This window comes from Peromyscus californicus, unplaced genomic scaffold (assembly GCF_007827085.1).
Source record: "Peromyscus californicus insignis strain IS unplaced genomic scaffold, ASM782708v3 Scaffold_11__1_contigs__length_118956290, whole genome shotgun sequence".
NCBI classification, from domain to species: domain Eukaryota; kingdom Metazoa; phylum Chordata; class Mammalia; order Rodentia; family Cricetidae; genus Peromyscus; species Peromyscus californicus.
In genome coordinates, this window is record NW_026294402.1 from 25,336,407 (window position 1) to 25,361,507 (window position 25,101).

The following is a 25,101-nucleotide window of genomic DNA, read 5'->3' on the forward strand; positions in this document are numbered from 1 at the left end:
TCAAGTGAAAGTAGGTGTTAGTGCCCCAAGGAACAGTTTACACCTGGAAACACCTGCTGTGGCAATAGCTTCTACCAAGTTGGTTGTAATCAGTTGGGACATGTTTGGAAGATAATGACCGGAATGATTAGAGAAAGGTGTGCATGCTATGCAGCGTGGCAGTCATAGGGAAGAACGGAGGACACAGAAGGGGACATCATCCTCTTTCAGAAAGTCTATCAGACTGTGTTGCTTGTGTTCTGGAAACTCTAAAAAGGCAGAAGCAGCAGGTTTCATTAGCACTCTATTCAGCTGCAAGTAAATGAATTCTTATTTACTACTTTAAAAACATTTCCAATATAGTAAGTACATTTGATTACTTTTTATTTAATAAAGCAGCAAGCTATATGGTTAGACATAGAGATTCCTTTCATGCTATCCTTGAGGGTGTGGCTGCTCTTCCTGTGGGCAGTGTGGTTGCTGGGCCTCCAAGCAATGTTAAGAAAGGAAATAACAAGCATCCGAAAGCTAGAGTCATCTAACAACAGCCCCTGAAGCCTCATCTAGTCATTTTGTACTTGCATTCTATTGGTCTGATTGCATTACAAGCCCATAGAAGATAATGCTAGGTAAAGGAATCCTTATCTGCCCTTATAGTCAGCTACAAGAGAATCTGGGAGGTATTTTAAATGGGCACACTGCTGCCCTGTAAAAATTTAGCAGCATCATTTGTAGAGAAAGACTAGAATAGATACTGAGAAGGCATCAAAATGCCTGCTAGAATAATAAGATATCTCCTCACAGAGTTTATCAGCTGTGAAGGGGGTTAACATCAGTTATTTTCATGGAATCTCGACAATACAGTATCTGTTACTCTTTCCAGACAAAAATGGCCATGCCTTCACTGACCAAAGCATGGAGGGTGGGAGTCAGACCTGGACATCTGCCTGTAACAGTCTTCCAAAGTGATTATGATAGGCAGCTAGAACGGGACCCAGACTCCTGAAGGGAGGGTCTGGTAATGGGAAAGCTCTAGAATTGCTGGGTAGGAATTGAGGCCATTATTCAAATGGGATCATTGGTTTGACATGCAGATAGGAAAGGGAAATGCCAAGGTGTCTCAGAACTCTAAGAGTCTGGAAAACAGCATTAAGTTTTGATGGTTAAAGTGTTTGATTCTGGACAAGATTTGAAGAGTACAAAAGCAATGGAAAATGATGACAAAGCATTTAAATCCTCCAGTCAAAAAGTCTTCAGGGAAAAGGAAGAAAAACATAAAAATAAACAGTGAATTTTTTATTTATTTTCTGTATTAGCAAAATAATCTATGGATGTGCATGCCTTGACTATTGCACTAAGGAAAAAGCCATTTGCTGGTTGGTTTTTGTCAACTTGACCCAAACTTCGATGCATCTGAGAAGAGGAAATTTCATTTGATGGATTGCTTCCATCAGATGGGCCTGTAAACAAGCCTATGGTACATTTTCTTGATTAATGATTGATGTGGAACCAGCTCATGGTGGACATGTGGTCTCATGGTGAACATTTCTGTCCAGCCTGGACAGCCTTGAGGAAGAAGCAAGCCAGTGTAGCTAGAGTTTTCCTGCCTGGCCCACAGTCAGGACAAATCTCTCTCGCCTGCCAGTCCCACAGCCATTCAGACCCAACCAAATAAACACAGAGACTTATATTGGTTACAAACTGTATGGCCATGGCAGGCTTCTTGCTAACTGTTCTTACAGCTTAAATTAATCCATTTCCATTAATCTATACCTTGCCACGTGGCTCGTGGCTTACCGGCATCTTCACATGCTGTTTCTCATCATGGCGGCTGGCAGTGTCTCTCTCACCCAGCTTCCTGTTCTCTCAATTCTCCTTTCTGTTAGTCCCGCCTATACTTCCTGCCTGGCCACTGACCAATCAGTGATTTATTCATTGACCAATCAGCAACACATTTGACATACAGACCATCCCACAGCACTTCCCCTTTTCTTTTCTTAAAAAGGAAGGTTTTAACCTTTACACATCTCCAAAGTCAGCTTGGTATATTTGGGAATTTGGGTGTAGCTTCTCTTACTACTTCCTGCTGGAGGGGGGAGCTGTATCTTATGGGGACACAAAGAATATTTTAGGATTATGGAGTAGTCCATGAGGGTGTATTGTCTGAGCCAGTTGCCTTGAAATGGTTCTGGATGTTGGATCATCTGGGCCATGGTGTCATCGGAGACCTTTCAGGTGGTCTTGGCTGGTCAAACCTGATGTGTCTTAATCTGGAACAAATCCATAGCCTCTGGCTTTCTGTGGAAACAAAAGCAGAGCCTCCCTTCCAAAGCAACATATCCTTACATCCAAATTTTGAAGTCAAGGTACCTTTAAAATATACATTTTGGCATAACTTAACAGTTTTTGTTATCAAATGTTTTTCTTCAGTTACGAATATCAAAGAGAACATAATCCAGATTCTCTGTGTGGTAGCCATCTTTACGTGGCTTATTTTTTTATATTAGCTTGGGCCTATTGCTTTGAACTGCAGCCTTCTAAGCCTGAAACGGCGCTGGCGCTATGGCTGCTGACTCCGCCCACTTCAGCTTCCCAACATGGCCATGGTACGTTTTCCGCCAGCTCTGGGAGCCATCAACTCTCAGAAATAGTGGGTCTATGCTTCTATCAAAGCAGCGTGTAGCCCAGAAACCTCTTTTTGTTTGTTTGTTTTGTTTTGTACTAGCAAAGGCTAAATCCACCACACAGCTTAATGTGCCACTTGTAGAGGCCTCATTCCCGCCATACTGCAGGTCGAGCATGCACGCCAGGAACCCGCCATAGTAGCTCAAACACGCAGGCTGCTGCTAGCTTAAGAGAGACAACTAGGAGCTGTTTTTAGCTCCGTTTTAGAATCTTTTTACTCAGGTTTTAGGTGGAAACTCTTGCCAACACGTTGGGCGCCATTTGTAGCTATGCCCAAATTCCCAAATATACCAAGCTGACTTTGGAGATGTGTAAAGGTTAAAACCTTCCTTTTTAAGAAAAGAAAAGGGGAAGTGCTGTGGGATGGTCTGTATGTCAAATGTGTTGCTGATTGGTCAATGAATAAATCACTGATTGGTCAGTGGCCAGGCAGGAAGTATAGGCAGGACTAACAGAAAGGAGAATTGAGAGAACAGGAAGCTGGGTGAGAGAGACACTGCCAGTCGCCATCAGGACAAGGAAGATGTAAAGTACCGGTAATCCACAAGCCACGTGGCAAGGCATAGATTAATGGAAATGGATTAATTTAAGCTGCAAGAACAGTTAGCAAGAAGCCTGCCATGGCCATACAGTTTGAAACCAATATAAGTCTCTGTGTTTACTTGGTCAGGTCTGAGCAGCTGTGGGACTGGCAGGCGAGAGAGATTTGCCCTGACTGTGGGCCAGGCAGGAAAACTCTAGCTGCAAGCCAGTAAGAAGCATTCCTACATGGTCTCTGCTTTAGTTATCGCCTCTAGGTTCTTGTCTGGAGTCCTTGCCATGGCTTCTGCTGCTGCTGGACTGTAACCTATAAGCCAAATAAACACTTTACTCCCCAATTTGCTTTTGGTCATAGTGTTTTATCATAGCAATAGAAACCAAACTAAGACAGACAATCTGTCCTTTTTGTGTCTGGGCCAAGGTGCATCTTTGCTACCCAGGAAGTTAATCAGACTCCCTAGTAGAATGCTGAGGAGGGAGGGGGTGAGGGAAGGTTTGAAGAGGCAGAAAGGAAGTCCTCCTCCACTCCTTCTTCTCCATCTGATATGTCTGTGCAATCCCTTCTTTCTTGTTTTTGATTTAGCCCCCCACCCCGTCCCGTCCCTGCTTCTGCTTCTGCTGTGGACACTTACTCGGGTGGAGAACACTGGTTCCCTACCACAACCCCCGCGTGGACCTATCTATTTGCCACTAGAACTGGTTTCTCTTATTCAGTAATTTTAGCCTGAAACAAAGAATTCTGCAAAGGTAGTTATATAGTTACCCTCAACACATGACTTATTCTTGATAATAGACAGAATTTATGACTACAGATAATGATCAGAACGATTGGAGAGAAGTATGCATACAACATGGCATGGCAGTCCCTGAAAGGAACTATATGAGATGACATATTTAGTGTCCAAAAAGTATTGTCAGAAACTGCAATGGACAAAGCTAACAAGATGACCTTAGGAAGGGTACACTTTGGAGTCAGGCCTTTGCTTACACAGTGAAAATACATAGGATAAGGAAGATTGAAATAACACTTCACTGTAAGCTAGAGGTATTATATGGCCATTAAAATACCCAGAGCACATCAAGGCCTCGTCTCTTCCTTTTTCTTTCTCATTTTCTTTTCCTTCTGTCTGTAACACAGTATCACCTTTGCCCCAGCTCCTTTGCTAAGGGTACTAGGAAAATAAGGCATCCTGTGCCCTCCTGGAGCTCACAGCCTGAAGAAAAGTCACACGTAATTGGGTAACTACACTAACATGCTATGGATGTTAAAAATGAAATTGAGTACAAGTGTAGTGGAGCCACAGATGAAGAACAACGCCGTTCAAAGAGATGCCTTGGTACCAAGTTGGTCTTGAATTATAGAAAGTGTTTTGAAGTACTTAGGGGCAGGTGGAGTCTGAGCAAAAGCAGAGAACAGCATCCATATGAGCCTAAGGAAGAGAACCACAGAAAACTCAGAGTCTGGAAACGGAAACGGTAAAATGTTAGGGATAAGAGAGGAAAACTGAGGCGGAACCCTTAGGGCTTCCACGCCTTGTCAAGGCTCTGAGGCTCCACCTTGCTTGGATTTGGAGTGAGGAGTCATCATAGCCTCAGATATAGTGAGAGAAGAATATTTTAAGAAGCACATGGGATAGCCATACTGGGGATGTGGTTCAGGGGAAGCATGATGCCTGATACGTGTAAGACCCTGGGTTGAGCCACCAGAACCACTCAGAAAAAGAAAAAAATTACCAGAGAATCACAAAAGGACAGTTAGAACCTGGGCTATGGTAGGTTATGTGAAAAATAAGAAAGAAATATTGACATATTGAACATCATGGAAGGACAATGGGGAGGGAACCACACTTACAAATACCTAAGAAACATCCATATAATAGAAAAATCAGATCAGTTCTATAGGGGTAGATTAAGGTGACCCTAATGCTATTGGGTGTTTAATATGTACCAACTATTATCTAGGCACTTTTTCTGTGTTAACTTACTTAGTTAATCATTTGAACAATCTTATAAGGAAATCCAATAATTATTCCATTTTATTTGAATAAGAAATTGAGTCACACAGAGAAATGATTCAAGAGCTGGGAATGTAGCTCAGTGGTAGAATGCTTTTCTAGTGTGCACAGGCCCTAGTTCATGCCCCAGGACCACAAGGAAACAAAAAAAACAGAGGTTGATTCAAATGCCTCAGTACTCAAAGTAAGAGGTGGCCAAGCTAGGGTTGGCCCCAAGCCAAGGACAAGTAAGCTATGATGATGCTCTAGAGCAGGGTAATGTCTGGAACCTCCAGAAGTAGAGCTTCCCTCTACTGCATCCTTCTTTCCATCTTGCCTGAAATCAGTCGATGATCAGAAGGAAATTTCTCAGTTCACATCATTGGTAACAGATGCTGGGAACCCCCAGCAGCTGCGTTGAGGGGGTGTCAGAGCTCAAAGGGAAGGGTTGAATAAATCATATTAGAAGTCCCCCTAGGCTTGAGCTAGTTATGATTCTAGGGTTGTCTGACACAGCAGGGTGAATTCTTTGGGGCACCAGATGGTTGTGTGGGTTACCCAGTGACTAAACTTGGCTCTAATCTGCACAGTAGCTTTATAACCCATGTGCCTTTCAGATCTGCTGACTTCATCAGAAAACAAACAAGCTCTCACTCCCACGTGGCTGGCAGGAACTGACCTGGCATGGAAAGCAGAGGCACCATCATACCGTTCTAACAAAGGGAGCTTCATGGCTGCTGTTGAGGTGTCTGGATGAGCCTTCCTTGATCACAGAAAGAAGGCAGTGGTACAGGGTGACTGATTCCTCAGGAAGGGAGACAAAGTGTAGGGAAAGATCAGTGCTCCATCCTTGCCTTTGAGAAAGGAGTTTCGTCCATGGCTCACTGTTGTAGAATATTATTTTAAGGTGTGTTACTTTTGTTTATGTTGCATTTGTCTAACTCTGTGAAGCTGGTTTACTGTGCCTGTCTAGAATACCTGATGGTCTAATAAAGAGCTGAATGGGCAAGAGAAAGGATAGGTGGGGCTGGCAGAAAGAGAGAATAAATAGAAGAAGACATCTGGGGAAAAAAGAAGTAGCCAGAAAAGGAGGAGGACATCAGGGGCCAGCCACCTGAGTAAGAAACAAAGAAAGGTATACAGGAATAGAAAAGGAAAAGGCCCAGAGGCAAAAGATAGCTGGGATAAGTTAAGACAAGCTGGCTAGAAACAAGCCAAGCTGAGGCTGGGCATTTATAAGTAAAAATAAGCCTCTGGATGTGATTTATTTGGGAGCTGGGTGGCAGGCCCTCCAAAAGAGCAGAGAGAAAAACCAAACAAAAGCTCACTGCTGCTTAACTCTCTGCAAGTCCATCTTAAACACATTCATTCTTGACCTTCACTAGAGGCTTCCTGAATTTTTCTTGCAGGAAGCCTTAGAGATGGATCAATTAGGAGTTATTATAATTCTTCATTCCTTCTATATGCTGTGCTTTAACTGGTTCAACTTTTCCTGACACCCTAAGAATGCTCTACAAGTAAATAAATATGCTTATATTAACAGATGATGTCTTACACATGACACTGTATGTAGAGTTTGCATGCACACGCACATCTCTTCTGAGGTCTGACTGTGTTCACCCATCTGTGACCATTTCTGTTCCTAGCTTCCTGCAGGCAGAAACTAGTTGTGAGTATTTTCTTCTAACATCACTAACTATCAATAACTACACTCAAAAAGACTATTTGCAGAATTGTTGAATGCAGAACTTGGAATGAAACTTTAAAATCCTTTGATCCAACTGCTTTATTTTAAAGTGGAAATGCCGAAGTCCACCTAGGCGTGTGTCTAAATCAGGGGTGCAGAACATTTTCAGATGCCTTTCTGGGTGTGGTTTTTAGCCATGCTCTTAATTAAAACAGCTTGGGGGAGTTTTAAAAATGTCAGTGTTAAGTGAGATTACAAGGATATTCTGACCTACCTAGTCTGTGATACGGTCTGATGCTGACATTTGTATAAAGCTTTCTGGGTAGTCGAGTGGTTTGAAATGATTAGCTCAGAGTTGAAGGGTATTGAAAACAGACACAGGCTGAGGACCTTCCTGAGCACCTGTCTACTGAAGGCCCTTGTGGCTTCTGAGACTGGGTCAGGAGAAGAATTGCTCGAGGTTACTGGACTGGGAAGAATTGTAGACCCAGGAAAAGTTTTGTCCAATGAGAAAAACTAAAGTAATCGCCACTGCCATGGAAAATGGGAACTCAGGCAGAAGCAGCCCTCCTAATGTATTTGGGCTGCCTTGTGGGGCCCAGACTGAGCACAGGAGACGTGTGGCTCCTCTGGACCCTTCTCATGCACTCAGGTTGCATTGCAGGTCCAGACTGAGCATAGACGCATGGCCTCCTCTGGACATGCAGAGGTAAAAGTCCAGACTAAGAGGTAATAGATATACAGAACAACATGCAAGGTGGCTACCCAAATAGCGTATAGCAGCAGAAGAGAACAAATAACTGTCTTCAGTTAATGAAGCATTTGGATTGTTTTAGAAACCTAAATTAGGGGAGGTTGACTAAGTAACAAGTAAGTTCTTAAAGGGAAACAAATGTGCATCCCACACAAAAGCCAAAGAAATAGACCAGCTGCCCAAGGCAAGTTCTTCCCTGGCCTTAATCACAAGTTTTCTCTCTTTACCATCTTTGGCCCTATCGCGGCTGTGCAGAAATTGGAGTATAAGGAGGGGGGTCTGGCTATGCTGGGTGGTAGTGGTGTTAAGAATCTCCATATATTCAATGACCAAAACTAGGAGTCCCATGACTAATTGACTCTCATTTGCTTTCAGCTTCCTCATGCTGCATGTAATGGAAGCCACATCAGATTTCTAGGAACACTTTCTTGGCAACAGCAGCAAGAATCAAGGGTAGTGTCTCTGATATACAAGAACACAGAGACGTAATGTGCAGACCCTCTATCAATGCTTCCTCAAACAAGGACTACAGGCTGGTGTTGTGGAATATTAGTTGAAGATGTGTTACATTTGTTTATGCTATGGAACCTTTGTTTAATGATACAAAGATGTATTCCATTCTTTAATGTTACATTTGTTTAACTCTGTGAAGCTGTGTTACTCCGCCTGTCTAAAACACTTGATCGGTCTAATAAAGAGCTGAATGACCAATAGCAAGACAGGAAGGATAGTCAGGGCTGGCAGGCAGAGAGAATAAATAGGAGGAGAAATCTGGGAAGAGGAACAAGCAAAGGAGGAGAGGAGGATGCTGGGGACCAGCTGCCCAGTCACACAGCCAGACACAGAATGAGAAGGAGAGAAAAGATAATTAGAAATAGAGAAAGGTAAAAGCCCAGAGGCAAAAGGTAGACAGGATAATTTAAGTTAAGAAAAGCTGGCTAGAAATAAGCCAAGCTAAGGCTGAGCATTTACAAGCAGTAATAAGCCTCCGTGTGTGATTTATTTGAGAGGTGGGTGGCAGGTCCCCCAAAAGAGCAAAGAACAAAGAGCCAAAGGAGGGGAGACCAAAAACAACAACACTACAGACTGCTAACTTTCTTGCCATCGCCATGCCATCATCCTTTGCACGGGAGACCTGACACTACACCGAGTCTTCACATCTGCTGCAGCTGTGCTGCTTCAAGACAAGACAAGCTTGTGACTGGTCTGTGGTCTTACTCTTCACTTGGTTTGTTCACTGTTACAGTCCTAGCGTCTTCAGTACAGCAGGAAGCACAGTAGGGGCTCAATCCACACTTAGTGATTGACCCAAGGGACCGACCATAGAATTTTTTTTTGGACTGAAGTTAGAATTTGGTACAACTTCTAAGAATAAGCAAGTGAAGCCAAACCAAGCTGGTCTTTTGATCAGTCTTTTATTAATGCAAAGGCTAATGTTCTCACAGAAGCTAAAAATAAAAGGAGATTGGGGGGGGGATCAAACTTAGTTACCTAAGATGTTCTCAGTAGCAGGAGTGAAGAATATGTTTTCCAATATTTGATTCTTAACTTGACAGTTTCTCATGAAATCCTCTCTTCTCAGCAATGAAAATTAGAGTCTTTGTTGGTTTGTTTTGCAGTTTGCAAATTTCTTACAGAGCTCTTCTGGCAGGGCTCCTGCTTTTCCTCTTGCAAATAAACAAAAGGCCATACCTTTAATATGACTTCCATAAGGGGTATTCTGTGATCGCCTGCCATGATTTCAGAGGGAGCATCAAGGAAGGGAGTGAGAAAGAGGAACAAGGCAAGCGTAGATGCAGAAAGGAAGATAAAGGCAAGATAAGCTGGGTATGAAAAAGCAGAGTGCCAGAGAAACTAAACAGATGAAGAGAAGGCAGTGAACAGCATCCCAGACGCCCCTCCTGGGGATGGGTGAACTTACCGCAGTTCATCTGCCCTCGCTCCCTGCTGTGGGATGTTCTGTATGGCAAATTTGTTGCTGATTAGTCAATAAATAAAACACTGATTGGCCATTGGCTAGGCAGGAAGTGTAGGCGGGACAAGGAGGAGAATAAAGCTGGGAAGTGGAAGGCTGAGTCAGAGAGACACTGCCAGCCGCCACGATGAGAAACAGAATGTGAAGATACCGGTAAGCCACGAGCCATGTGGCAAGGTATAGATTAATGGAAATGGATTAATTTAAGCTGTAAGAACAGTTAGCAAGAAGCCTGCCACAGCCATACAGTTTGTAACCAGTATAAGTCTCTGTGTTTACTTGGTCGGGTCTGAGTGGCTGTGGGACTGGCGGGTGACAGAGATTTGTCCTGACTGTGGGCCAGGCAGGAAAACTCCAACTACAGCTCCCCAATGCTCCGCCCCTGTGGTCTGGGCTCCAGTGGGCTGGGCATAGACTCTCCCCTCCTTCTAGGCAAGCCTGTAGGAAGCAGAGCAACCCCTGCCAGCTTGACCTAGATCTGTCAACTGATCAATTACTACTCCCATAGAAGAGAAAGGGGGGATGAAAGGAAGAAGAAAAAGGAAAATGGAAAGCATCTAGAAGAGCGGAGAGCTGGAAGAGAGAGGGAAGCCAGCAAGGGAGGGTGGGAGGGAGCATGGTTGAACTCACACATGGCAGGGAGAGTTAAGAACAGACTTAATCCTGAGGGCAGCGTAAGAAAACACACAAGGAAAGAAAACGAAAAATAAAGTTTTCAGAGACAACTGACCAAAATCAGTTAAAGGACAGAGAAGCTTTCTTTTTCCCAAACTGCTGATTCAGAATACAGTAGTGGCTGCCCCCCCCACTCCATCCGTAATTCTTACCTCTAGCTAGCTTCTAGCCCTCTCCAAAATTCTTCCCCTCCGCTCTTCACACTGAAGGATCACAACCCCATGCCAAACCTCCTTTTATAAAGGGATGGTGGCATGATCCCAGTGTTTCATCTGGAGACCCCTTCTCCTCCCCAGCATGCCCTCCAGCGCAGTGGAGAAGCCCCCAGGGTGGAAGACAGTCTAGGGAGACTCATAGACAGTGTCTACCGACCTGCAGCCACCAGCTACCTTACGTTTGCATGTTTCAATTTTTATGTTTAATTTGTTTTTATTGAATTTCAAATGACTACAGACGTAAAGTAAACATGTAACAAGCCAATAGAGCAGAAAGGGAGGAAACGGCATAAATACAACCGGTCTCAGCATGGAGTTCCACTTAGCACCACATGTTTGGAGTGTTACAAGCATTAATGAGTCCTTACAACACCCAGGGGAGTCGCTCCCAGCCCCGTCAGGCAGGTGGGGAGACAGGCTCTTGGAGGGAAATACTTATTTTCCCTATAGAAAACACAGGGAAAAATTGAGCCCAGAGATGATCAGGTTCCCAGCTGAGCTGGACTCAGGTCTCTAGAGCTGGCTTGATACCTGGAGGTCATCCACATGGGGTATTTGAAGTCTGTAGGGCCTCTGATGTCACTAGTGATAAAGCAAAGTTTGCATTCTAGTCAGTGAGCAGGAAGCCAAGAACTCCCAATAATAACAACAATAACAAAAAAAAAAAAAAAAAAGCTTGGCAAAGAGCCAATTCCCAGACCTGCCAATCCTGTCCAGAGGGTGTCTTTACTATGAGGGCCCATCAAGAATATTACAGATCTTTCTAGCACATGTTTCGTGTATATGACAGCACCACACAGGCAGGATGGACTCACAAAGCCTGCAGTTTCTTGGGATAGTGTATGCTCACTTCAGTCCAAGGGATAACCTGTTTGGTCTGGTCCATCCCTGACATTGCCAGAGGTAGTGTTGGTCATTGGCCCCTAGTTCTGAGGAACTCTATGTATGTGGCAAAGAGGTTCCTGGGAATTGCGATTGGAAACCAGGATTGGAGAAAGTTATTTTAAAGTTGCTTTCTTGGACCATGTTGTTAATACCTGTGCTGAAGGAGAAACTTATTGAGAAAGAAGAGAGGCCAGGTGTGCCCCATGGCTAATAAAAGCTCTTCTTGTATTTCTATTTAACTTTAAAAGAAAAAAAAAACCACGCTGCACCCGGCAACTCGGGTAGCTCTAGCTGCGGTTCCAAGAATGGCCTTCATCAGCGAGGCCTGACGTTCCTTCCTGGCGCTGCCGGACTGCCTGACAGCCTTGAGCAAACGTTCAGAGGTCCAGCACTGTGGGCAGTGGTCTCCAGCAGGAAGGGTGGAAAGGAATTGTCTAGGAACATTCGACCATGATGAACTCCAAGGAGGCAGCTCCAAGCACGGCAGTCACACTCCACTTTTAGGGGCTCCCCTCCTCTCCCGGCCCGTTGGTCACACTTCCAAATAGCCACAATGCCCACACCAGGCCCTCGATCCCATCATCTCAAGTTGATTATTGCATGTTGCCAGTGAGCGCTGTTTGGTTTCATCCACCTCCTTTCCCATCTCAGAACCATGCAGCTTGGCTGCTGAGGCCAACCGCTTGCCTACTGGGACTGAGCGGTAGGAAGTTAGGTGATCTGCCCAGCTGTGAGCCAAGGAGAGTGTGAAGTAAGCCCCTTTTCCTTTCAACTCTGTATTTCCAATAAGCAGGTTCCTTGATGTGGGATCTGAGAGGCGGGGCATCAGGAAGGTTGGGAAGGAAACCAACCTAGCTAATAGAAAGGAGCTGAGAGGAGCCATGATCCCTGGAAGGAGGAATGGTCGGTTGCTAGAAGAGAAAAGCTGCAGTGCACCCAGCCATTTGCCTTCAGAACCTCTGCTGGCAGAGGGTGGGCACTGTGTTGGAAAGGACAGTGCCTAATCCTGCTTCCTCTAGTCTCAAGAAAGAGCTTCTTCTAGTTAACCAGCCCTGGTGCTTCTCAGGGTAGACCCCTCACCCCCTGGAGCTAATCAAAGCCTCCCCAGCCTCCCAGTCCTGTCACACTAATCATTCTGAGTCCCCTAAACCTCCCACCTCCCTAAACTGGATCACTGTTACTAGTGGGTTAGGGGTGGAATGGATCGGGGGGGGGGTGGGGGGGTCCCTAACCTGCCACTAGATCTACACACCTTTCCAAGAAGCAAGAAACCCAGAAGTAGCAGCTGTGGGAAGAGTCAGCTTAAAACAAAAACAGAGAAGAAGGAAAAAAAAATTGCCTCGGAATGCGTGCTGCATTCTAACTAGTCCCGCTGGGTCAATGCAATAGGGCTGGATTATTGCAGGCAAGACCTGGGCTGCCTCAGTAATTCTGTAAGTTTGATAAGAGATAGCTAGCAGCCGCTGCTTCCTTCCCTGAAAGTAAAACAGACATCACCTTTGCCATGTCCCACTGGCATGTGGTATGGGGTCTCTAGGGGTCACACCGCCTTAAAATTGGCCAGCCTTGTTCTATTATGACACATGGAAGCCTGTTTAGAACTCCCTGGATGCCGCCAGCACAAATCAAGCTATCACTTTCCTTGGGAAATTCAGAATTTGGTAGATGGAGACCAGATCTGAGGTATCCCTGTCCCCATTCTCAAGCTCCCAAGATAGGAACAAGACTACAAAAATCAGACTTCACCTGGGGAAATATGTTTTTTCCTACTCCTCTATTGGGGGGTGATTTGAAGTATGAGCAAATATTATGCTTCTCTGCATTTATCTCTAATGAAAAGTTATGCTAATTTATATGTAAATTTGCTTTGGCCCTAGGGCTCCCGGCATATAGCCAATGGGGCTGCTGATGGTGGGATTTTGGCAATTGTCTCCAGGTTGATGTAATAAACAGGACAGAGGCTTTCAGGGCAGATGACAGTTTCCAAAGGCGTGGGTCATCCTCTCCCATCCTCTGACAGCTTACTCAATGCCTTGCTTACTTAGTTTCCATTTCTGCTGTCGGAAAGCAAGAAGCTATTTCCCTGAGGGGGCCTAGGCTTGAACTCAATTCCTCTACTGCCAGGGTTAGGACTGTAGACTGTTCCTAGAATAAGCAGAGTATATGCTCAGGCACACACACACACACACACACACACACACACACACACACACTGATCCTGCTCCATATTACGTAAGAGGAGTCAACCAAGGATGCCTCTAGACTCCTTATCCTTCTATACCCCCAATGCCTAAGGGACAGGATGGAGAACTCAAAGGCTGAGACCCTGGGGTTAAGTGTGACAGGCAATCTCATGGATATCCCTGTATGATTCTCTGCCCTGAACCTTCTAGTCATGGGCTAATTCCTGTCTTCTCCTTACTCCCTGAGCCACAGCCAAGATGCACAGGCATCTGCATTTGATTCTTCCCAGCCTGGTCCCTCTGTCCACCTCAAATAGATCTGCGGAGGACAGGGTCCATCACTCAGAAGGGGTCAGAGCGACTAGAGCTTAGGACTCAGCGAGATCATGAGAACTCTGTACTGCACTAGGAGCAGAGGAGGCAGCTGTGGGACTCCCATCCCTTTTCACTCTTGCCAGCCAGAACTTTCCTCTGGGAATGCAACTGTATAGATAGGAAGGAGAGCCTCCCCTCCCCTCCTCCATGCCTCAGACTCCAAGCCTCTTGGAGAGCCTTGCAGGACCAAAACCCGTCAAAGTTTCTGCCTGTCTCAATCCCTGAGTTCCAACATCTTAAATATCAAAGGGGCAACCTGGAGCCCCGCACCCCACAAAGGATGGGGGGAAGGCAAGCTGGTTAGCAGCTAATTCCATGGCTGGGATTAATGGGAGACTGACACAGTGGTAGGGACCACACAGTGCAGCAAATGGACTCAAGGTGGAAGCAGACTCCCAAATGCACCTGAAATGAGCAAACACTGACGAGCCCTGGGCAGGGAGCAAGGCAGTTTCAGCAACTGCAGCCTGGCGTCTCCGCCGCCGCCGATAAGTAGACCGAAAATTAGCATTCGCCTCTTAGTGCCTCTGTCCTTTCAACTTCGAAAGGCTTCCCTGAATTTCAGAGCCCACCGCAGCCTGCCGCTGCGCTGTGTGCACACTCCTTTATCTGCTCGGAACGCCCACCCCCACCCAGCCCCGCCACAAACACACCCCAAACAGATTCAAAACTAACAGTTGTTCAGGCTCCTGCGAATGCATTTATTCCCCAAAGCCAGACCACTAGCCAGCACCTTCCAGGAGGTACCCGATTAATTTCCAGCCTGTGTTCCCCCCCGCTTTACTCCTCTTGGAAGCTTTATTAAGTTCACTGGCCAATATTTAAAGTTTCCTCCTGTAATTTCTCCCCAGTCGCATAAGCAGCACATTTGCAACCCGCCTGCCCTCCCCATCTGCGAGGATCCCTTGCGTACATGTGTGCTGGGCTGTGTAAGTGTGAAGGATGTGCATGAAGTCAGGGAGCCAGCACACAGCCACGGACCCAAGGGGATCAGCAGAGACACGTTTTACTTATGCACATATAGTCCCCCATTCCGGTAGCAGCCAGAATCAAATCAATATTCTCACAGCCTGGTCAGGAGAATGAAGTCCCAGCCATGCTGGTTAAAACCGCTCGGCGCTTCCACCTGCAAACCGCGCAGCGGAGCCGGAGCCGACCCCGAGAGCCTGCAAAGGCTTGCAGCACCGGGTACCATTCCCGGGGCTGCTGTAGGCAAATCACAAGCCGGTCTTACCTTGGAAGAGGCACAGAGCTGCCAGCCCCGTGAAGATTGCCCACGAGATAGAATTGTGCATTTTTGCCTGGATGGTTTTCATAATTTTTTTCTTCTTCTTTTTCTTCTTTTTTGTCAGGATCGTTTTTTCCCCCCTCTCTTTCTTTCTTTCCTTTTTCCTCCTGATAGATTGTGTTGCTCTCAAGCTCTTCTGAGGAGATTTAAATCCACTGTTTTGCTGAAGGACACAACAAGGAAGCCGAGGGCGTGAGAGAGTCTGACTTCTCCGTAATTATCTCCACTCATACTCTGGCACTGAGGCACATTGTACAATCTGGCCCTGGACAGCCCTCCTACAAGCTGCAATCATTGGTTCTAATCCAAGGATTGACAGAGCTACAACACGCGCGCGCAGGCACACACACACACACACACACACACACACACACACACACACACACTCACTCACTCAGGAATCATTTGCTGGGCAAATCAAGCTGATTAAAGAGACAGGAGCCTGGAGAGATGGAATGATAAATGCCACTTTGCCCCTTGTATATTACTTTCATTTTTTAAACTGACAGTCAGCAGAGCCATGAGCATCCAAAAATCCCTTTCCTCTGGTGGTCTCTGGCCCCCTGAACTTAGCTACACTTTCCACTGGAGAAATCCGGTAGCCAACATGGCTTGCAGGAAATTTTAAAGGGGCATGTTCATGCTCTGGGAAACTTGCATGAATGAGTCAAATTCTATTTGTTGTTTCTATTTTTTCCTGAGAGGAAACTATCATTCAGTGACAGATTTCTCCTCTCTTTTTCTTCCACAGTTCTGGGTAGTCACTTTGAAAATAATAAATAATTTTCTGTTTTCGTCTCTTGTCACTCTCCCTTTAGAAAGCCTGTATCACTCCTATTTTTCATTCACTTTATCCTCTAAAATCACCCATGTGTATGCCACCCCATGCCAAGTGATGAAGTGTCCAGAATTTGAGAAGACAGCCCGCTGTTTGATTACACAGAACCGCCTGAAAGAGAGCAAGACTCTTGCTATATGGCCTCAATCAACATTCACTAAAAAGCATATTGTCAGTGTCTGTATTTCAGCCTTCAGTTAGACAGATTTAAGTTAGATGCACTGAAGGGCAGTCCAATTGCTACTTTGTGTGTTGTTGTTAAATGTCCTCAGATGGCTGTAGACATTTATCTCCTTGACGATGTGTTAGAGGGAAAAAAATCAAACAAATAAATAAATAGATATAATTTTTTCAGAGTTCTAATTCTAAGAAGTAGGAAACTCGGTTTTGGCTTCTTCCCCTTAAGGAAACAAATGATATATTCTGAACAAAAAACAAAAACAACAACAACAAAACCCGGAGTCCCTCGTGGATGCTCACCAGTTCATTCCAGCATGTGTTTCAGCCTGTCCTCCAGACCACTGGTGTCCACTATGCTTTCTGACGATTCCCATGGAACTGCTAATGTATATTCTCGATCTGCCATAGAGCACTCATTGCTCATTCATATTTATGGGCACAAGGGTGAAATCAAGATGCTACTGAGATGTTGGGCCCGCCCTAGAGGCTCATTCTTTTTGCTTAGTGGGTGACTATGTGAGCACCACCTGGAGGTGGGCATCCCACAACCCTGAGCACTGGGACCCGGGGCATCTTTCTTGCTCCCCACAAATCCAGACCAAAGGCAAGGTCCCTGGGCCTTGGCCTTTGGCCTTCAAATTCAGAGAGCTGGAGATCACTTCCAAGGCCTCTTCCTATTATAGTTAAAGGTGTTCTCTTTCTCTTCTTCTGCCTTTAAGTTCTAATTCACATGTCCATCCAAATGTCCTTGATGCTGTGAGCTTCCCAGGACAAGAATCTTATCTTGGGTTCTTTTGTACAGGGTTCAGTATAGTGACATGTGTAATTAAATGCTCCAGGGCAGCCGGGACAGCAGAGGACAACAGTGCAGACGGTCTAAGGGAGGTTTCCTTTCACCTCCACCTCACTTCTTTCTAGGATGATGACAAGGACCAGAGACACCACTGATAGTCTTCAGTGACTGCAGAGGGAGAGACAGCAACATTTGCGGATGTCCTCAGTCGATCTGTACAAATCCATACACTGAACTGATCTTTGCTGTGTTCCCACAGGTGCAGGAACAGAAAGAAAGTAACCATCACTGTTCATCAGCATTTACTGAGCCTCTGTTATGTGCCAGGTATAGCAATACACAGCCTTTGCTTGCATTTTCTCATTAAACCGTCACGGTCTATGAGACAGTACTTCATTACTATTACTGTGCCCATTTTAGAGATGAGGACATTGAGGCCCAGAAAACACTTGCCCACAACTACAAAACTTTTAAGAAATAGAGTAAGGGTTTGAATTTAATCATTTTGTGGGTTAGATCAACTTCAAAACTGACAGTCTATGCTAAGTTCTGTGAGGGACTCAAATGGATATTAGAGATTTCTTACATCTGAACTTTTTTTTCCTATTTTAAATGCAGTGAAAGTATAAATTAATACATGCAAAACAACAGCTATATCAGGATAGAAAACATACAAAACACCAAATACTGCTTTAGTCTTAATTGAATTGCCAGTGGTTGAATCCTGTAATTGATCCTATCAGCCAGCACCTGGCCAGCGACTGTTTACTATGATAGCTTTCTGATGTTCTTTGGAAAGACTGGGAATCATGATCTGCCTTGAGGGGGACATAGAAAGAATGGATTGATAGCACAGGGAAGGCTACTGAAGGCAGGTGACGTCATAAATTAGAAGGCAGCATTGGAGGTGCCAGAGACCAGTCAGACATCTTCCCTCACACCCTGCTGTGATGCAATGAAATTTTTTAAAACTTGAAATAAAATTAAACCTTGGCCTATGCCTGACCCTAGGCAACACTTTTCTGAGAACAAGTGGGTGGTATAACTGTCGAATTGCACAGAGCAGGCAAGTTGAACATACACCAGTTGTCATCCATGCAGCTTCTTTTTTTCTATATTTTTAAAAGAGATTCATATGTGAGAATTGTATTTACATCATTTCCACCCTATCCTCCCTTCCTTTCAACTTCTCCATTATCATATGCCCACCACTCCCTCTCAAATTAATCTCTTCTTTATTATTATTGTTACATATATATGCATATATAATTATACATATTATTATTATATATACTCAATATATGTAAATATATGCATATATATTTATATCTGAGTCCAGTTGCTCATCTGCATATGTGTTTAGTTCTGGCCATTTAGACCGGATAACCTATTAGGGGGCTCGTCTTTGGAAAGATCGATTCTTCCCCTCTTAGCAACTATTTATTGTTCTTCATCAAGGGTGGGGCCTTGTGAGATTAGAAGCAATGTGTTAACTGCTGTTTTCATTGTGCTGGTCTTGTTTAGATGGCCATGATGCTAAGACTTTATTGGTGCAGCTCCCTGTCATATATGGAAAATACTGCATCACAGCAGCCCATCCTGATACTATGGGTCTTGCAGTCTTTCTGTCTGCCTTTGCACGATCTTTGAGCCTAGGATGTGGGGGTTGTGTTGTAGATGTCTCAGTTGGGGACGGGCACTCCATAATCAGTTGTACTCTGCATTTTAACCAGTTGTGGATTTCTGGGATGGCTTCCATCTGCTGCCAAAAGCTTCTTTTAATGAGGGGTGAAAGTTACACTTATCTGTGGGTATCGGGGCAGGCATTTTGAATATAGTTGGGAATTATAACAGTTTAGGAAATTGGCAATTGTCAGAGCACAGGGCCTACCTAGGTTTGTGTCTCTCTAGGTCCACATCCCAGCTCTGGCCCTAGAGACTGTGTGGGGCTCCTTTGGAGATATCCCAACTCCACATCTGCTATCTACAAGCAGAGTAATTACTCCTCCACCCAGCCATAGCCACATCTCACAGCCACCAAGTCATTTCCATTTATTCTGCTATTTTAACCAAATTGAGACTGATGTGGTCTAGCACATATTAGTGGAAGAAGCAATCAGGGCCTGGGAATTGAGTCTCTCTGCGATAGTAGCTTCAGAATGGGCCCACCCTTTCACTGAGTCAAAACATTCCTGAGGGATGCCGGATCCAGCTAGGTCTGAACTACTTGCTGCCAAATCCCAGTGTCCAAAATGTGCTCTCTCTTTCTGAACGGTAATCTATCACATTCAATAAATTTGTCCAGTGACTTTCACATTTGGTGAAAGCACACAGTTAACCTCTCTGAGAGAGTACCTTCTCTTTTCATTTGTTGTGAGGTGTGGCCTCACAACAGTCACCAACAGACAGACCCCTGAGGTCAATTGGTAGCTCATTTTGGGGTTATCGTTGCCAGAGGGGATCCTGGTATACTTTAGGAAGGATTTCATCTGACCAGTCTCAGGTCATGTGGATGGAATCTGCTACCCTCCTTCCCATCCTCCATTTGTGTCTCAGATCTATCAGGACGTATGGCCTCAAAGAGCAAGCCACCCGACCCTGTCCTTTAGGGGTGACCTGTGTCTGTGCTAGGGATTGCCGTTGACGAGAAGTGAGGCCCTGACTGATGAACCTCTGATTGGGGGACATTGTGATTGGAAGGGGACCCTTGGGAGTCTCAGTTCCTTACTACACAATCAGAGTTCCTGTCTAGGAGTCAGGGACTCAAGCACTCCTCATCAGGGCTGCAGGAGGCACACTGAACCTTGGGGGCACCACATTCTTATCATGCATCATTTGTGCTCCATGCCATGAGCCAGCTCCTCTATAGAGGAGGGTGGATGAGTGGCCTGAAGCCAAAAATCAGTGCCAAGAAAGGGACCTCACATTTTAGGCAGAATGGTGTTCTCATCCACATGTAGTTCTTTCAAGTTAAGGGGAAGATTTTTGCTGTTCACAGATAAAGAAGAAGGAAGGGGCCTCAGAAACCACGAAGGGGGAACAGATGGGGTCCTTAACTTCCGAGGAGAGGGCAGCCAGCACTGTGTTCCATAAACCTTTCATCATCAGGTAGCTTAAGATTCTGCCCAGTGTGTGATGAGCTACGACAAATAGGGATTGATTCTCTGCAGACTGCCCCCACGCACACCTGTCACCTTAGGCCACGACAGACAATAAGTCCAGGAAGGTCACTGTGAGACCCGGCTGCCCTGCTGTCCAAATTGCAGCTGAACCCTGAGAGCAGCCTCCAGCCCAGGAGAAAGGTGAACAATGGCCCAGGAGTGGTGGGCCAGCCCCAAGGACTGGATTGAGAAACCATACAGAGGAGGAGGAGAGGAAGGTGTGCAGTCTGCGAGGGAGGCAGGAAGAAGTGTGCGGGCGGTGTTTTTATTTCTCTCAGCCATTATGGAAAGAACGGCAGGGGCTTCAATCTAAAGAGCCTCGCAGAAATAATGTTGAGGACTTAACAAAAGCTGCTGCTCCGCTCTGCTGTCCACCCACTGTGGCCTGCCTCTGCCGAGGCTCCGTGCAGTGGGTGATCTTACATTCTCAGATGCTTGCATGAGCCCTGCTGCGGGAGCAGGAGCCAGCCTGCCCTCTGCACACCTTGGGAGAGCCTGGTGCAGCTGACTAGTGACTGCACTTCAGGGAAGGCAAGGAAGGCTATGACAGAAAGCAGGCAGTCTCTTGTCTTTTCCAAGGACTGTCCCTGGCAAGCGGCAGGGGGCGTGGTCATCTTAGGTCAGGCCATCAAATGAGATCACTGGTAAAGTGATAGGTTTAGGGACCTATCACGCCTGAATGACGTAGCACCATTTTGAGAATTTCATAGTAGCAGATTACCTGATGCAATGATTCTTGTACACTGGTATTAAAATGAAAACGTAATTCTTACTCCAGAAATTTCAGTCCAAGGTTCAAGTCCTACAGAAAGAGACTATGAGTGTACGTGTGTATGTGTGTATGCATGTGTAGGCCAGAGGACAGCATGGTTTTGTTTTGTTTTGTTTTGTTTTGTTTTTTTGCTGTTGTTTTTGGCATCCATATTGTTTTTTGAGACAGGTCAATTGTTTGTCAGGAACTTGCCAAGTGGATTAGTGACTCTGCCTTCCCCGTGCTGGGATTACAAGTGAGTAACAGCATGTCCAGTGGTTTGTTTCTTTGTCCATGGGTTCTGTGACTCAAACTGAGATCCCTTTGTTTACAAGGAAATCGCTTTACCAACTGAGCTATCTCCCCAAAGGAGCGAATCAATTATAGGCATGACTATCTGGTCATAATTTCTGTATACTATCACCAACAACTCAAAGGAATGATGGAAAGATGTGAGATTTAAAGTCAGAAGAGAGGGCATTGATTCTGCCCCTGTGGGAGTCCATCCTGTGCCCCTCAGGGGCTCAGTTCCATAGCCTGTCTCCCTCCAGACCATTTTTCAAAAGAGAGCTAGCCTCTGCCTCAGTGCCTCCAAGTTGCGCTAGATTCATTCTTCAAAGTGAAGGCTACGAATGTCTTAGCATATGCATTGGTTCCATGTCTTTAAAATCAACTTGCATGGAAACGCTAATCAGTATGCTGGGTAGGGAAAACTGAGTAAGAACTTCACAGCCAGGCGTCCCATCTCCAGGGTACTTGTTGCCAAGTTGTCTCTGGGTACTGCAGAAAGCGGGAGGTGACTGATTTCAGACGTTCAGCACACGGAGCTGTAGTTCCTTGTGGTCTGATGGGAGCTGCTGCACTCTTAGTGGGCACAGCAAATCAGTATCTTCCCTGAGCAATTTCTAGGAGTTTAAGGGAAGAGACATTTTAGCCCCAGGGGTACCTCTCCTGACATGTGGGGGATACCTTTTTAACACTTGGGGAACCTCTGTCAGAAAAAAATGAAACCAACAAAAGCAAAGTAGAATCAAAGGGTAAAGATGCTGTCAAAAGTAAGACAAGGGACACCTGAAGCCAGATGTCCCCTCCCTAGAGTTTCTACTTTCCATTTGCTCAGGTTAGCTGGAGTTGGGCTCCTGTTCCTTATGGCTGAAAAGATCTAGATGAAAAGGCCAGTGTAGAGGGCAGTGCATGTAAATTTCCTGCTTCTTCCCGCTTCCCACATGGCTTTCTGTGCTATTCCAAGTGTCCAGGTGTTCCATAGAGCTTGTAGAAGAAAGACAGCCTTGGGCAGAGATGTAGGTTGTCTGAGGTCTTTCCTTTAAAATCAAATCACAAACCAAGTAGCCAATGTTGTTATCAACTTGGAATTAGAGTAGGATCACAGATGGAGCAACAGTGGACCGAATCTTTCCTTCTCTAAAGGCTGTAGTTGGATGGGCTGGATAAACCATCATCATCATCATCTAAACAAATAACATCATTTAAATAAAATAACGTATTAATTGTCATCTTAGTGAATGCTGGAGATAGAACCCTGGCCTTTATATATTCCAGGCAAGTGCTCTGTCACTGAAATATAACCCCAGCCCAGGCACTTTTTAATGAGCGTCTTCTATGTGGACTGTCTGCATGTGTCTCTTACTGTCCTTGGTAACTGAATACTATTATTTCAATTTACTAAGGTCCATGATTGCACATGGAGTAACGGGTCAGGACATCTCAACACCTAACAGCTGCATCTTTTTCTCACACTTTAAATGAAACTAGACTCAGAGGAAGAAGCTAAGGGTAGCCCGGTAGGTCAGGGTGTCGCTCTTATTCTGTGGGCCCTTATTCTGAGTGAGGACTGGCAATGGCAAATGGCTGGAAGTGAACCCCTGGCTGGGTGGGAGTCAGTGCGACTCATATTTGTGGGTGTGGGTCTTGGTGTTCAAGAGTTCTGAGAGTGTAAGCGGGCAGGGCCTAGAGTAGAAACTCCTGACTGTCAGAAGATTGGAACTTATTTGAAAAGCATAATTACTCTTGATTCTAAACAAGAGAAAGAAATAACAACTGGTAGTTTTGGAGCTTCAAAATGCAGCACCAGTCTGGGTACGCACCTGTAATTTCAACTACTCAGAAAGCTGAGGCAGGAGGTGAGCGACCTTGTCTCAAAATAAAAAAAAATTCCAATAAACCTGGGGCTATTGCTCAGTGGTAGAATACTTACATACACACACACACACACACACACACACACACACACACACACACACACACACACACACACACTGGCATGCATAGAGATCAGGCCACTCCCCAGAGAAGTTTTTCCTGGCCCTCTAGATTTGGGCAGTTACCCACACTGTGCTTCCCCGAGTCAGGTTGGGTACTTTATGGGATGGAGGGTCAGCCCTGTTGGCAACTGAGCTCATAGCAGGTCACACCCATGAATGGCTTCACATATGTGGACATGATCATCTTTCTTTGGGGGCAGCAGGACCAGAGCACAGGATAATCAGGGCTTATCAAGGTTAGACACAAAGCATGGTGGAATGATCCTCGTGGTGTCTAAGGAAGACCTACTTCTCTATGCTGGAACTGAGGATTCACTGTCTGACAATAAAGAGCCACTGTTCTGATTTGGGCCTTTTCTCTCCATTTGCCGATCTATTTTGAGATTTATGAGAAGGAATAGTTTTGCTCTGGTGAGAGATTTATGGATTTCTCAATTGTTTGGCCTCATGTGGTCTTATGGTCCCTATGCTGTCTAAAATCTGTTGAGTTTCAGCACATGAATTTCGGGGTGGGCTCTGGGACTAGTGGGGCTTGAGAAGCCCTTTGTCCATGTCTCAGGCTGTCATTTAGCAGAGAGCTGCGGTGTCCAGAGAAAAGTGACCAGCTGCTTAAGCTCACACAGCAGAACTGGGAACTGGGAATGGAATCAGTTCATCTCACCCCATGTCCATTGTTCTTTCTTATAGTTCAGAATGTCTGGTTGCCTTGGTTCAAAGTATGTCTGTTCTCAGGAAACCCATTCTGATTTATTTATCCAAATTTGTATTTTTCCAACTAAAAGTTTTACATTTTAATGAAACATAACCACACCTGGAAATGCTGGGCAAATTCCACTACTGTCTGTAGCAGGCGACTTAGGATACTGTGGTTTCTGCTCCTTTATATAGTCTTGGTCACAAGACAGAGAGTAGTGAGAGCATAAGGGCCCTGAGACTCCAGAATGGGTGTAAATGCATGGAGTGTGAGAAGGGGAGGGAAAGACAAGAATGGAGGCCTAGCAGGGATTGCCAACAACATGGCTGTCAGTCTTCATACTAGATTCTGATGACTGGCTTTCCAGGACAGACAGGTGGTCTGGCAGTTGGTGGGCATGGAATGATACTCTGATAATATATGGACTTGTTCAAGTGTTGCCCTATGTGGGGCATAATGATGAGGTCCCTTAAAAAGAGTATCAATGGAGTCCGTGTGGGAGCTGACTCCAAGGTAGCAATAGCTATTCATCAGACATTTGATGGGTTCTAACCCACAATAGGATATAGAAGAGACATATAAGGGTTTAAAATCAAATCACTCTGTCAGACTGAAGAATAATGATAATTCCAACTAAGGGAATGTATATATTTTTAATTTCAGAGTGAATTAAGTGCCTATAAAAGGTGTTGAGTTGGCAGCCTTGGAAGCTGGTGCTTTTGATTTATGCCCAGCAAGGAAAGAGAAAGGCAGTCCCTGGCACATTTCTGAGAGCTTGGAACCACCCACCCATGTCCTCTACACTTTATCTCACAAAGAATTGCTGCCCATCTTCCTCTTCCAGGTCCTTCCGACCACTCTGCAATGGCCTCAGGTAAAGAAGCTAGCTGGGCCAAATAGTAGGACATCCAACAGGAGACTATTGAGGTCCATGGAAAACCCGATATCCCGTGGCCATCATCTGCCACGAAGCTGCCACAGAAACACATGCACATCTTCTTCTAAGCTCTTCATTTTGGAAGCACATTTGCATGTTTTATTTCATAATCTTCTCAAAAATATTTGTTCAGCAACACTTGCTCTTGTCACTTTTGTTTTAGGAAGGGAGACTTAGGCACAGAAGATGATAGAATGTTGGATCTGGCGTTATCTTGAAAAAGTGACAGG

At 45.2% G+C, this 25,101-nt stretch overlaps 1 protein-coding gene across 3 annotated transcripts in view; it reads right to left on the minus strand.

Moving 5' to 3' along the window:
* Positions 1 to 15,571, minus strand: part of Ntm (neurotrimin) — a 990,539-nt gene extending 974,968 nt beyond the window's left edge. Inside the window, exon 1 of one of the 3 annotated variants that reach the window (XM_052755585.1) lies at positions 15,182 to 15,571. In XM_052755585.1, coding sequence (XP_052611545.1) covers positions 15,182 to 15,263 — 82 coding nt within the window. In that variant the 5' untranslated portion in view covers positions 15,264 to 15,571. The remainder of the gene's footprint in view (positions 1 to 15,181) is intronic. The other 2 variants (XM_052755587.1, XM_052755590.1) reach the window with 2 other exon arrangements.
* Positions 15,572 to 25,101: the final 9,530 nt, after the last annotated feature.